Source organism: Dipodomys merriami, unplaced genomic scaffold, assembly GCF_024711535.1.
Source record: "Dipodomys merriami isolate MVZ:Mamm:240054 unplaced genomic scaffold, mDipMer1.0.p SCAF_58, whole genome shotgun sequence".
In the NCBI taxonomy this organism is placed as follows: domain Eukaryota; kingdom Metazoa; phylum Chordata; class Mammalia; order Rodentia; family Heteromyidae; genus Dipodomys; species Dipodomys merriami.
Window position 1 is genome coordinate 6,670,001 of NW_027206157.1, and position 13,368 is coordinate 6,683,368.

A 13,368-nucleotide genomic window follows, 5' to 3' on the forward strand; every position below is an offset into this window, starting at 1 on the left:
AATGGGTGGATGGATGGATGGATGGTTGGGTGGATGGATGGGCGCATGGATGGATGGATGGAATGGTATTTTTGTTGTTACTGTTATTGTTCTTGTTACTATTGTTATTACTATTATGGTTATTGCTGTTGTTGGAATTGTAATTGTTAATTCTTATTGTTATTGTTCTTATTGTTTGTTGTTAATGTTATTGTTATTATGACTATTATTACTGTGATTGCTGTTATTACTGCTATTATTATTATTGCTGTTATTGCTCTTACTTTTATGATTACTGTTATGGTTATTATTATTGTTACTATTGTTACTGTCATGGTGATTGATGTTGTCTTTGTTCTTATCACTATTGTTTTGCTGTTATTGTGATTCTTGCTGTAATTGTTATTACTGTTACTGTTATTGTTATTATTGCTATTGTTACTGTTATTGTTACTATTATCATTATCGATGTTATTGAACTTATTATTGTTATTGTTATAGTTATTGTTATTATGGCTACTATTACTCTGTTTATTGCTATTATTGCTTCTATTGTTATTGTTACTCTTATTAATGTCATTGTTATTGTTATTTGGTTGTTATAATGGCTATTATTGTTATTGTTATTGCTATGATTGCTGTGATTGTTGTTGTTCCCATTGTTACTGTCCTTGTTATGGATGATGTGTTGATGGGTGATTGTTATTGTTATAGATATGATCGCTGTTATTGTTACTCATACTATGATTGTTGTTATTATTGCTATTGTTATTCATGTCATTGTTGTTGTTAATACTGTTATTGCTCTTATTCTCACCTTGACCCAGTTGATTCCCAGCCCTCAGCCCCACCCTGGCCTTGAAGAGCAAGAGACTGAGCTATTCTCAGCACAGCCTGATATTTTAAGACCCAAGGCTGATCACCCACCGTCTGCAGCACCAGAGGACACAAAACCAAATGGAACAAATCCCACAGGCAGAGGGGGAGAGGAGGGGCCTGGGCAGGATATAACAGCCATCCATCCACCCACCCATCCATCCACCCATCCACCCACCCATCCATCCATCCACCCATCCACCCACCCATCCACCCACCCATACATCCACCCATCCACCCACCCATCCATCCAACCATCCACCCATCCATCCACCCATCCATCCAATCATCCACCCATCCATCCACCCACCCATCCATCCATCCATCCATCCATCCATCCATCCACCCATCCATCCACCCATCCATCCACTCATTAATCCACCCATCCACCCATCCATCCACCCATCCATCCATTCACCCATGCATCCATCCACCCATCCACCCACCCCTCCATCCATCCATCCATCCATCCATCCATCCATCAACCCATCCACCCATCCATCCATTCATCCACCCATCTACCCATCACCCATCCACCGTCCACCCATCCACTCATCCATCCACCCATCCATCCATCCACCCACCCATCCACCCATCCATGTATCCATCCGTCCACCCATCCACCGGTCCACCCATCCACCCATCCATCCACCCATCCATCCATCCACCCACCCATCCACCCATCCATCTATCCATCCGTCCACCCATCCACCGGTCCACCCATCCACCCATCCATCCACCCATCCATCCATCCACCGACCCATCCACCCATCCATCCATCCATCCACCTATCCATCCATCCACCCATCCATCCACCCATCCACCCATCCACCCATCCATCCCCATCCATCCACCCATGCATTTACCCATCCATCCATCCATCCATCCATCCACCCATCCATCCATCCATCCATCCATCCACCCACCCATCCATCCATCCATCCACTCGTGACTCAGTGAGGCACTTCCTGTGTTCATTCCCTTTATTTCCAGAGGTCAGGGAGGCCCTGGGATGGGTCAGGTCTTGGCCTTGTGTCCAGTGTCCTTATGTCTGTCTGTCTGTCCGCAGGTCAGTTGAAGGCGGGCAGGCTGAAGAGCTCAGGTTGTATGTCACCCAAGGAGGGCAGCAGCAGGGTGGCCCCGGCCGTTGAGTTCGGGGTTGAGCTGGATGCGGGGCACCATGACCACCTGCATCCCCGCTGCCTGGGCGACCGCCATGCCGTGGGGCGTGTCCTCCAGCACCAGGCACTGCAGGGTCAGAGGACGAGAGAGACACGCGGAGTGAGAGGTCGGCCGGGGGGTGGGCCGGGTGCCCAGTGTTGGAGGGAAGGAAGGGGGTAGGAAGGAAGGAAAGAAGGAAGGAGGGAAGGAGGGAAGGAAGGAAGGAGGGAAGGAAGGAAGGATGAAAAGGAAGGATGGAGGGAAGGAACAAGAAGGAAGGAGGGAAGGAAGGAAGGAAGGAGGGAAGGAAAGAAGGATGGAGGGAAAGAAGGAAGGAGGGAGGGAAGGAGGGAAAAAAGAGGGAAGGAGGGAAAGAAGGATGGAAGGAAGGAGGGAAGGAAGGAGGGAAGGAAGGAGGGAAGATGACCTTTGAGCCACGGCGTGCCTACTGGCATGTTCTGTGTGTGATTTCGAGGCCTCCCCCACCCAGGGCCTGGTGTGGGCCAGGTGAGCACTGTGCCAAGGAGTCTCCCTCCCTGTTCCCCTGGGGCCGTCTGTCCATCCGTCTCTCCATCCGTCCATCCGTCTGTGTGATTGTGTGTCTGTCCGTGTCTCTCTGTCTGTCTCTGTGTGTCTGTCTGTCCCTATATCTGTCTGTCTGTGTCTCTGTGGTCGGTCTGTCTGGTCTGTTCTGTGTATCTGTCTGTTTGGACTCTTATGTCTGTCTGTCTGTCTCTGTATGTGTGTCTGTCTGTGTCTGGCCAAGTGTCTCTGTGTCTGTCTATCTGTGTGTGTCTGTCTCTGTATCCGTCTGTCTGTCTATATGCCTATTTGTGTGTCTCTGTAGTCTGTCTGTCTGTGTGTCTGTCTGCTATGTATGCCTATCTCTCTGTCTGTCTACTGGTGTGTGTCTGTCTGTCCGTGTCTCTGTGCTCTGTCTGTCTGTCTGTCTGCGTGGTCTGTGTATCTGTGCGTCTGTCTGTGTCTATCTGTCTGTCTGTGTGTCTATCAGTGTGTCTGTCTGTCTGTGTCTCTGTGGTCTGTCTGGTAGGTCTGTGATCTGTGTGTCTGTCCCGTCTCGTGTCTGTCTGTCTGTCTATCTGTCTGGTCTCTGTGTCTGTGTGTCTGTGTGTCTATCTCTCTGTCAGTGTGTCTGTCTGTCTATCGGAGTGTGTCTGTCTGTCCGTGTCTCTGTGGTCTGTCTGTCTGTCTATGAGTCTGTCTCTGTGTCTGTGTCTCTATCTGGTTTGTCTGCCTGTCAGTCTGTGTGTCTATCTGCCTGTCTGTCTGTCTGCATGTCTGTCTGGTTTGTCCATGTGTCTATCTGTGTCTCTGTGTCCGTCTCTGCGTCTATCTGTGTGTTTCTGTGTCTGTCTGTCTGTCTGTCTGGTCTGTGTATCTGTGTATCCGTCCATGTCTGTCTTTCTGTGTGTCTCTCTGTGTGTGGTCCATGCAGTGGACCCGAGGCCCGAGGCCTCGGTTTACCTGGTTGACGGGAGGGGGGGGATGAGGAGAGAACCTGCGGGTGCAGGCCAGGAAGATGTCCGGAGAACCTGCGGGCGCAGGCCAGGAATATGTGCGGGGCGGGCTTGCTGGCCTTGACCTCGGGGTCATCACCCAGCACCACGTGGTGAAAGGCACCAAACAGCTCCCGGTGTGTGCTGGTCTTGGCCTGGTAGGCCTCAGTCCCTCAGCTGGTGGCCAGGGCGAAGGGGATGCTGTGCTTCTGTATGTGGAGGATCAACTTCTCTGCACCTGGAGACAGAGAGACAGGAGGAGAAGAACTTAGGTCTTTGGTGGCCTAAGGGGGAAATCCACAAATCCATCCATCCACCCATCCATCCATCCATCTACCCATCCACCCATCCATCCACCCATCCATATATCTATCCATCCATCCATCCATCCATCCATCTACTCATCCATCCACCCACCCACCCATCATCCATCCATCTACCCAGCCAGCCACCCATCCATCCATTGATCCATCCACCCATCCATCCATTCATCCATCATCCATCCACCCACCCATCCACTCATCTATCCATCCATCCATTGACCCAACCATCAACCCATCCATCCACCCATCCACCCACCCATCCATCCATCAATTCATCCATCCACCCATCCATCCACCATCCATCCATCCATCCATCCACCCATCCATCCATCCATCCATCCATCCATCCATCCATTCATCCACCCATCCATCCATCATCATCATCATCATCATCATCATCATCATCATCATCATCATCATCATCATGGTGACCCAGGAAGGATGTGAACTCCGGGCATCATCATCATCATCATCATGGTGACCCAGGGCGTTTCCCAGGGCGACCGGCCGGGCCACATGCACGCACACGCACGCACACACGTGTATGAGCAGATGACATCTTGTCCCGAGCACTGGGCAGCGAGTCCTAGATAGGGTGGTGGAGACGGCACCGCGTTCTAGAAGGTTCTGAATCCAACGGTCATGGCAGATGGACCGGTGAAGTCTAGGATGTACACACAGACAGACAGACAGACAGACAGACACACACACACACACACACACACACACACACACACACACACAACGGCCCGGGGAAAGGAGATGGTTCTAGAAAGTTTGTCCCTTTTCAGAGTTCTTCACCCAGACAGACAGACTGACAGATGGATAGATGGATGGATAGACAGATGGGCGGATGGATGGACAGACAGACAGACTGAGAGATGGACGGACAGATGGGCGGAAGGATGGACAGACAGACAGACTGATACATGGATAGACGGATAGACAGATGGGTGGATGGATGGACAGACAGACAGACTGATAGCTAGCTAGATGGATGGATCGATGGACAGACAGACAGACTGATACCTAGATAGATGGATGGATGGATGGACAGACAGACTGAAAGATGGATAGATAAGATGGATAGACAGATGGGTGGATGGATGGACAGACAGACAGACTGATAGATGGGTAGATGGATGGATGGACAGACTGACAGATGGATAGATGGATAGACAGATGGGCAGATGGATGGACAGACAGATAGATGGATAGACAGACAGACTGACAGATGGATAGATGGATAGACAAATGGATGAATGGATGGACAGACAGACAGATGGATAGATGGATAATAGATGGATAGATGGATGGATGGACAGACAGACTGACAGATGGACAGATGGATGGATAGACAGATGGACAGAAGGATGGACAGACAGGCTGGTAGGTGGATAGATAGACAGACGGATGGATAGATGATAGATAGATACACAGATAAGATACATGAATAGATGGATAGATGGATGGATGGTTGGACAGACAGAGAGATGTATAGATAGACACACAGACAGACAGATAGGTGGATAGATATAGTAGATAGATAGACAGACAGACATGTGGATAGACAGATGGATGGATGGATCCATGAATGGACAGACAGACAGAGAGTAGATAGACAGACGCCTGGATAGACAGAGGGATGGATGCATAGATGGACAGACAGACAGATAGACGGATGGGTGGATGGGTGGATAGATGGGTGGATAGAAGGGTGGATGGATGGATGGGGGATGGGTGGGTGGATGGGTGGATGGATGGATGGGGGATGGGTGGGTGGATGGGATGGATGTTGATTGAATATGGATGGGATTAACATTTACACACTTCAGTGACTTGGACCCAAGTCCTGATACAATATGGGTGGGATTAACGTTTGCACACTTCAGTGAGTTGGACCCAAGTCCTCATCTGGATGGAGGACAGACGGAAGGGATTAACATTTGCACAATTGAGTGACGGACCCAACTCCTCTCCATGGAGGAAGGAGGGAAGGGATTAACATTTGCACACTTGAATGAGTTGGACCCACGTCCTGCTGTTGATGGAATATGGAAGGGATTAACATTTGCACAGTTGAGTGACTTGGACCCAAGTGTTCATCTCAATGGAGGATGGATGGATGGGTGGATGGATGGATGGATGGGTGGGTGGTTGGATGAGTGGATGGATGGGAGGGTGGATGGATGGATGGGTGGATGGATGGATGGGTGGATAGATGGGTGGATGGGTGGATGGATGGATGGGTGGATAGATGGGTGGATGGGTGGATGGATGGATGGGTGGATAGATGGGTAGATGGGTGGATGGATGGATGGGTGGGTGGGTGGATGGATGGGTGGATAGATGGATGGGTGGATGGATGGATAGGTGGACGAATGGGTGGATGGATCGATGGGTGGATCAGAGGGTGGATGGGTGGATGGATGGATGGATGGATGGGTGAATAGATGGGTGGATGGATAGGTGGATGGGTGGGTGGATGGATGGATGGAGGATGGATGGGTGGATGGATGTTGATTAAATATGGGTGGGATTAACATTTTCACATTTGAGTGACTTGGAACCAAGTCCTGACCTCAATGGAGTAGGTCAAGCTCTGTCTCTGTCTCTGTCTGTCTGTCTGTCTGTGTCTTCTTCTGTCTGTCTCTGTCTTTGTCTGTCTCCTCTGTCAGTCTGTCTGTTGGTCTGCGTGTCTCTACCTGTCCATGTCTGTGTCTGTCTGCCTTTGTCTCTCTGTCTCTGTCTGTCTCCTCTGTCAGTCTGTCTGTGTCTCGTTCTCTCTTTCTTTGTCTGTCTGTCTGTGTCTGTCAGTCTACTTCTGTCTCTGTCTTTCTGTCTGTCTGTCTCGTCTGTGTCTGCCTGTTGGTCTGCCTGTCCATGTCTGTCTCACTGTCTGTCTCTGTCTCATTCTGTCTTTGTCTGTCTCGGTCTGTCTGTCTGTCATCAGTCTACTTCTGACTTCTGTGTCTGTCTCTTTGTCTCTCTGTCTCTGTCTCCTGTGTCTGTCTGGGTCTCGTTCTGTCTTTCTTTGTCTGCCTGTGTCAGTATCTGTCTGTCTGTGTCTGTCTGTCTGTGTCTCTCTGTCATTCTCTGTCTGTCTTTCGTGTCTGTCTGTCATTCTCTGTGTCTGTCTGTCTTTCTCTATGTCTGTGTCTGTCTCTGCCTATGTCTGTCTGTCCATCTGTCTGTGTCTCTCTCTGTGTCCATCTGTGTGTCTGTCTCTGTCTGTCTTTTTCCCAGTGTCTGTCTGTCTTGTTCTATGTCTGTCCGTCTCTGTCTGTCGGCCTGTGTCTGTCTCTCTCTGTCATTCCCTGTCTGTCTGGCTCTGCCTCTGTCTGTCTGTCTCTCTGTCTGTCATTCTGTGTCTGTCTGTCTATGCCTGCCCATGTCTCTGTCTTCTCTGTGTCTGTCTGTGTCCATCTATCTGTCTGTGTCTCTCTGTGTCCATCTGTGTGTCCGTCTCTGTCCCAGTGTCTGTCTGACTCTGTTTCACTGTCCCTGTGTCTGTCTGTCAGTCTGTCTCTGGGAACCGCGCATGCGCGTTGCAGGGCAGCGCAGCCCAATCCCGCGCATGCGCAGATCCGTACCTCGCAGAGCCCGGGAGCACACGCATGCGTGTTCCTGCTCGGCGGGGGGGGGGGCGGGGGGGAGGGACGGGGCGTGGTGGCTCATGCATGCGCGGTGCAGCGCGGAGGACCTCCCCGCCAGGTGGCACGCATGCGCAGTACCAACCAGATCAACCGAGGGAATCCCACGCATGCACGCACCACACGCTCGGCCCGGACGGTGCCGGACGACTCAACCAGTGCGCATGCGCAATGCGGACGGAAGCTCGATCCTCCGGGGTCCCCTAGGCACCTCCCGGCGGACTCACGCTGTGCGCATGCGCAACTCGACCCTCCAGGGTCCGCTCTGCGCCGCCCGGCCGATTCAACCTGTGCGCATGCGCCGTGGGTCCACACGCGGGAGGGCAGTGGGAACAAGCAGCCAAGGGACACGCATGCGCAGCGGCGCTCCGCCGGGAGCGCTAGGCCCCTCCCTGCTGACAAACCCTGTGCGCATGCGCATTGGCGCAGGCTGGCTCAGCCCCTCCCAGCTGCCTAACCCTGTGCGCAAGCGCAATGGCGCTCCGCCAGGCCGGCTCAGCCTGTCCCCGCTGAAGAACCCTCTGCGCATGCGCCATGGCTCTCCGCTGGGAGCGTTCGGCCCCTCCCCCGCTAACCCTATGTGCATGCGCAGTGGCGCTCCGCCGAGAGCGCGCGCATGCGTGCCCGCGTCTTGGCGCCGGCTGATGACATCGATGCGACGGCGCCGGCGGCCGCGCCCGGAAATGCAGCCGTAGCGGGGCCGCGGAGCGTCGCCGCCGCCGCCGCCATGGCCACCACTAGGCCATCTGGATCCGGAAGCGGAAGCGGAAGCGCGCAGGACCTCCGAGGACGCCGACCCGGGCGGCCCCCGGGTCACCGTCGGTGCGTGGAGGCCTCCGGGACGAGGCTCCTTTAAGAGGCGGGGACGCGGGAGGGCCTGGCTTTCTGATGGGCGTGGCGTCGCGGTGGGCGTGTCCTGAAGGGCGTGGAGCTGACGGGAGAGTCAGTGGGCGGCGTGGCCTGGAACAGAGGCCATTGGGCCGCTGGGGTTTGGGGGCGTGGCCTGGAAAGACACCATTGGGCGGCTGGACGTAATGCCATTGGTCGGCTGGGCTGGGGGCGTGGCTTGGAAGTAAGGCCATTGGGCCGCTGGGCCTAGGGGGCATGGCCTGGCAGGAACTAGGCTATTGAGGGTCCTGGCTTTGGGGGTATGGCTTGGAAGTAAGGCCATTGGGCGGCTGGTCATCGGGGGGCGTAGCCTGGCAACAGTGATGCTATTGTGTAGTCTGGCTTTGAGGGCGTGGCCTGGGCGTGCTGCCATTGGATGGCTGGCCTGGGGGGCGTGGCCTGGCATGAACCAGGCCGTTGGGTGCCCTGGCTTTGGGGACTGAGCACCCAGCACCTCCCCATGGTGACCCAAGGCAGGGACTTAGCACCCACCACCTCCCCATGGTGACTCAGGGACTGAGCACCCAGCACTTCTCCATGGTGACCCAGGGCAGGGACTGAGCACCCAGTACCTCCCCATGGTGACCCAAAATGGGGACTCAGCACCCAGCACCTCCCCATAGTGACTCAGGATGGGGACTGAGCACCCAGCACCTCCCTAAGGTGCCCCAGATCCAGCAGTAAGCACCCAGCACCTCCCCATGGTGACCCAGAATGGGGACTGAGCACCCAGCACCTCCCCATGGTGACCCAGGATGGGGAATAAGCCCCCAGTACCTGCCCATGGTGACCCAGGACCAAGACTAAGCACCCAGCACCTCCCCATGGTGACCTAGGGCCAGGACTAAGCACCCAGCACCTCCCCATGGTAACCCAGGATGGGGACTAAGCACCCAGCAACTCCCCATGGTGACCCAGGGCCAGGTCTAAGCACCCAGCACCTCCCCATGGTGACCCAGGGCCAGGACTAAGTACCCAGCACCTCCCCATGATGACCCAGGGACTGAGCTACCAGCACCTCCCCATGGTGACCCAAAGTGGGGACTAAGCACCCAGCACCTCCCCATAGTGACTCAGGTTGGAGACTGAGCACCCAGCACCCACCTCTCCATAGTGACTCAGGATGGGGACTGAGCACCTAGCACCTCCCTATGGTGCCCCAGATCCAGGAGTAAGTACCCAGCACTTCCACATGGTGACCAAGGGCAGGGACTAAGCACCCAGCACCACCCCATGGTGACCCAGGACCAGGACTAAGCACCCATCACCTCCCCATGGTGACCCAGGGCCAGGACTAAGCACCCAGCACTATCCCATGATGACCCAGGGCTGGGACTAAGCACCTAGCACTATCCCAGGGTGACCCGGGGCCAGGACTAAGCACCCAGCACGTCCCCATGGTGACCCAGAGTGGGGACTAAGCACCCAGCACCTTCCCATAGTGACTCACAATATCCCCCAAGCACCCAGCACCATCCCATAATGACCCAAGACAGGAACTAAGCACCCAGCACCTCCCCAGGATGATCCCCAAGCACCCAGCACCACCCCATAGTAACCCAGGGCTGGGACTAAGCACCCAACACCTCATCATAGTGACCTAGGATGATTCCCAAGCACCCAGCACCATCCCATGACGACCCAGGGCTGGGACTAAGCAACCAGCACCTCCTCAGAGTAACCCAGGACCAGGACTAAGCACCCAGCACCATCCTATGATGACGCAGGGCTGGGACTAAGCACCCAGCACCTCCCCATGGTGACTCAGGGGAGGTACTGAGAACCTAGCACCATCCCATGATGACCCAGGACAGGGACTAAGCAACCAGCACCTCCTCAGAGTAACCCAGAACTGGAACTAAGCACCCAGCACCACCACCTGGGGAACAAGGACTGAGCCTAAGCATTGAGCACCTCTCCATGGAGACCGAGGATAGGAACTAAGCACCCAGCACCTCCCCATGGTGACCCAGGAACGGGACTTCACACCCAGCACCTCCCTACTATTTACATGAGTCAGGTACCAAGCACCCAGCACCTGCCTATTACTAACTCAGGACAGGTACCAAGCACCCAGCACTTCCCCACAGGGACTCTGGATAATCAGCAAGCACCTAGCACCTCACGTGTGTGTCCTTTCCCTCCCCCTGACCCCATCCCAGGTTCTCCACGTGGCGCGATGACCGCTGGATGTACAGGATGATGGACTACGTGCCTGGTGGCGAACTCCTCAGCTACCTGCGCGCCTGCCAAGATCGTGTGCGCACTGGCCTACCTGCAGGTGAGCGGACCAGCAATGATGGGGGCCGCCCATCCATCCATCCATCCACCCATCCATCCAACCACTCATCCATCCACCCACCTATCTATCCATCCACCTATCCATCCACCCATCCATCCATCCACCCATCCATCCTCCATCCATCCACCCATCCATCCATCCACCCACCCATCCATCCACCCATCGATCCTCCATCCATCCACCCACCCATCCATCCATCCACTCATCCATCCATCCACCCATCCACCCATCCACTCATCCAACCACCCATCCAGCCACCCATCCACCTATCCATCCATCCACCCATCCATCCACTCATCCACCCATTCATCCATCCACCCATCCACCCATCCATCCATCCACCCACCCATCCATCCACCCATCCATCCACCATCCATCCATCCAGAAAGTTCCAGAAAGTTCCCCCAAGGTTCCAGAAGGTCCCAGAAAGCTCCAGGTTTCAGAATAACTCAGCACATTCCCCAGGCAGGCGTTCCCTCCACCCAGACACACCCCAACCCTCCCACCCCCATTCCTTGGCCCAGGAATAATTTTGGGGGGGAGGGGGGGAGGGAAGGAGGGTATTGATGATATTGGTATTGGTGTTGGTATTGATACTTATCCTCTCATGGTCTATTGATGATAGGTTTTCCCAGGGGATCTGTTTGATCTAAGGACTTGAGACGCTTCCAGGACAACCCATGGAAGGTTCTAGAAAGAAGCCAGGGCTGGGGCTGGTTTCTATTTCCTCCCCCCCCCCCCCCATTCTCCCCAACATCTGGGACCCAGTTACGTTTCCCTTGGGATTCTCCTCCATGGGAGAAGTTGAGGATGGATGATGACATCACCCCTTCCCATGATCCTTTGCGGTGACTGGTCCAGGGTCCCTTGACTATTCTTGTTCTTGTTGTTGTTGTTGATTTATTATGATGATTAGCTCATGTGCATGGTTTGTCTTTCCCTTCCCCCCCCCCCGCCCCAACCAAGCTTCTAGAAGCTTCTGGAACAAATTGCTGATGGATTTCCTGTGTGTGTGTCAGACTCAACCAGAACCCAGCCAATGGCTTCCTCTTCTCAACGCCTGGAAATCCGCCCAAAACTTCCTGGAAGGGGGGAGGGGGAGGGGGAATTGAGGAAATGAATAATGAATGAATGAATTCCCTCCTTCCTTCCCTCCTTCCAATCCTTCCTTCCCTCCATCCTTTCTTCCTTCCTTCCCTCCTTCCTTCCTTCCTTCCTTCCTTCCTCCTTCCTTCCCTCCAATCCTTCCCTCCTTCCTTCCTTCCTTCCTTCCCTCTATCCTTTCTTCCTTCCTTCCCTCCCTCCCTCCCTCCTTCCTTCCTTCCTTCACTCCTTCCTTCCTTCCTTTCTTCCTTCCTTCTTCCTTCCCTCCAATCCTTCCTTCCTTCCCTCCTTCCTTCCTTCCCTCCATCCTTCCTTCCCTCCTTCCTTCATTCTAATCCTTCCCTCCTTCCCTCCTTCCTTCCTTCCCTCCTTCCTTCTCTCCAATCATTCCCTCTTTCCCTTCTTCCTTCCTTCCTTCCTTCATTCTTTCCTTCCTTCCTTCCTTCCTTTCCTCCTTCCTTTCCTGTGTCCAATCCTTCCCTTCTTCCTTCTTTCCTTGTCTCCAATCCTTCCCTCCTCCTCTCCTTCCTTCCTTCCTTCCTTCCCTCCTTCCTTCTCTCCTGTCCTCCTTCCTTCCTTCCTTCCTTCCTTCCTTCCTTCCTTCCTTCCTTCCTTCCCTCCCCTCCTTCCTTCTTTCCTTCCTTCCTTCCCTCCTTCCCTCCTTCCTTCCTTCCTTCCCTCCTTCCTTCCCTCCTTCCCTCCTTCTTTCCTTTCCTCCTTCCCTCCTTCCTTCCTTCCCTCCAATCCTTCCCTCCTTCCTTCCCTCCTTCCTTCCTCCCTCCTTCCTTCATTCCAATCCTTCCCTCCTTCCTTCCCTTCCTTCCTTCCTTCCTTCCTTCCTTCCTTCCTTCCTTCCTTCCTTCCTTCCTTCCTTCCTTCCTCCCTGGTCCAACCCAGGGCCTAGGAGAAGCACCGAGCTCGGGGCCCACAGCACCCATGCTGGGTGCTGATGGATGAGTCCTTCCTGTGTGCAACGTGGAACAGCAGCTGGGTGGGGGGAGGAGGGGCGCAGGGAAACTGGAAGCCTCTGCTGCTGTGGCTTTTTTTCTCCTGCAGGCCCCGCATGAATCATGGCCTGGAGGAAGCTGGAAACATCTGGAAGGAATTAGCAGGAAATGAGACCAAGATATGGGAAAAGCCTGCGCCTCCTCCTCCCACTGTGGCTGCTGCTGCTCCACCTCCTCCTCTTCCTCCTCTTCCTTCCTTCCTTCCTCCTCTTCCTTCCTTCCTTCCCTCCTTCCTTCCTTCCTTCCTTCCCTCCTTCCCTCCTTCCTTTCTTCATTCCTTCCCTCCTTCCTTCCTTCCTTCCTTCATTCCCTCCACTCCTTCCTTCCTTCCTTCCTTTGTTCCCTCCACTCCTTCCCTCCTTCCTTCCTTCCCTCCTTCCTTCATTCCCTCCACTTCTTCCCTCCTTCCTTCCTTCCTTCCCTCCTTCTCTCCTTCCTTCCTTCTTATGTCTTTCTGTCTGTCTCTGTGAGTCTCTGTATTTCTGTCTCTGTCTGTCTCTGTGTCTCTTTCTGTTTTGCAGTCTGTTTGTCTGTCACTCTGTCTCTGTCCATTTGTCT

General features: G+C 54.0%; 1 protein-coding gene and 1 long non-coding RNA gene across 3 annotated transcripts; one reads left to right on the forward strand and one right to left on the reverse strand.

The window, feature by feature from the left end:
* Positions 1-2,056: 2,056 nt before the first annotated feature.
* On the reverse strand, positions 2,057-7,820 carry LOC138813046 (uncharacterized). Of its 2 annotated transcripts, none has more exons than XR_011367704.1 (3): positions 7,737-7,820; positions 3,536-3,771; positions 2,057-2,103 (listed from the first exon to the last, which is right to left on the reverse strand). It is a non-coding gene; the product is annotated as an uncharacterized lncRNA (long non-coding RNA). The 2 variants fall into 2 exon arrangements; XR_011367703.1 differs by having other exon boundaries at positions 3,502-3,771.
* Positions 7,821-11,354: 3,534 nt separating this feature from the next.
* On the forward strand, positions 11,355-12,924 carry LOC138813047 (uncharacterized). Its single transcript, XM_070001318.1, has 2 exons — positions 11,355-11,386; positions 11,666-12,924. The coding sequence occupies exon 2, from the start codon at positions 11,831-11,833 to the stop codon at positions 12,758-12,760; it is 930 nt and encodes a 309-aa protein (XP_069857419.1). The 5' UTR covers positions 11,355-11,386; positions 11,666-11,830; the 3' UTR covers positions 12,761-12,924.
* Positions 12,925-13,368: the final 444 nt, after the last annotated feature.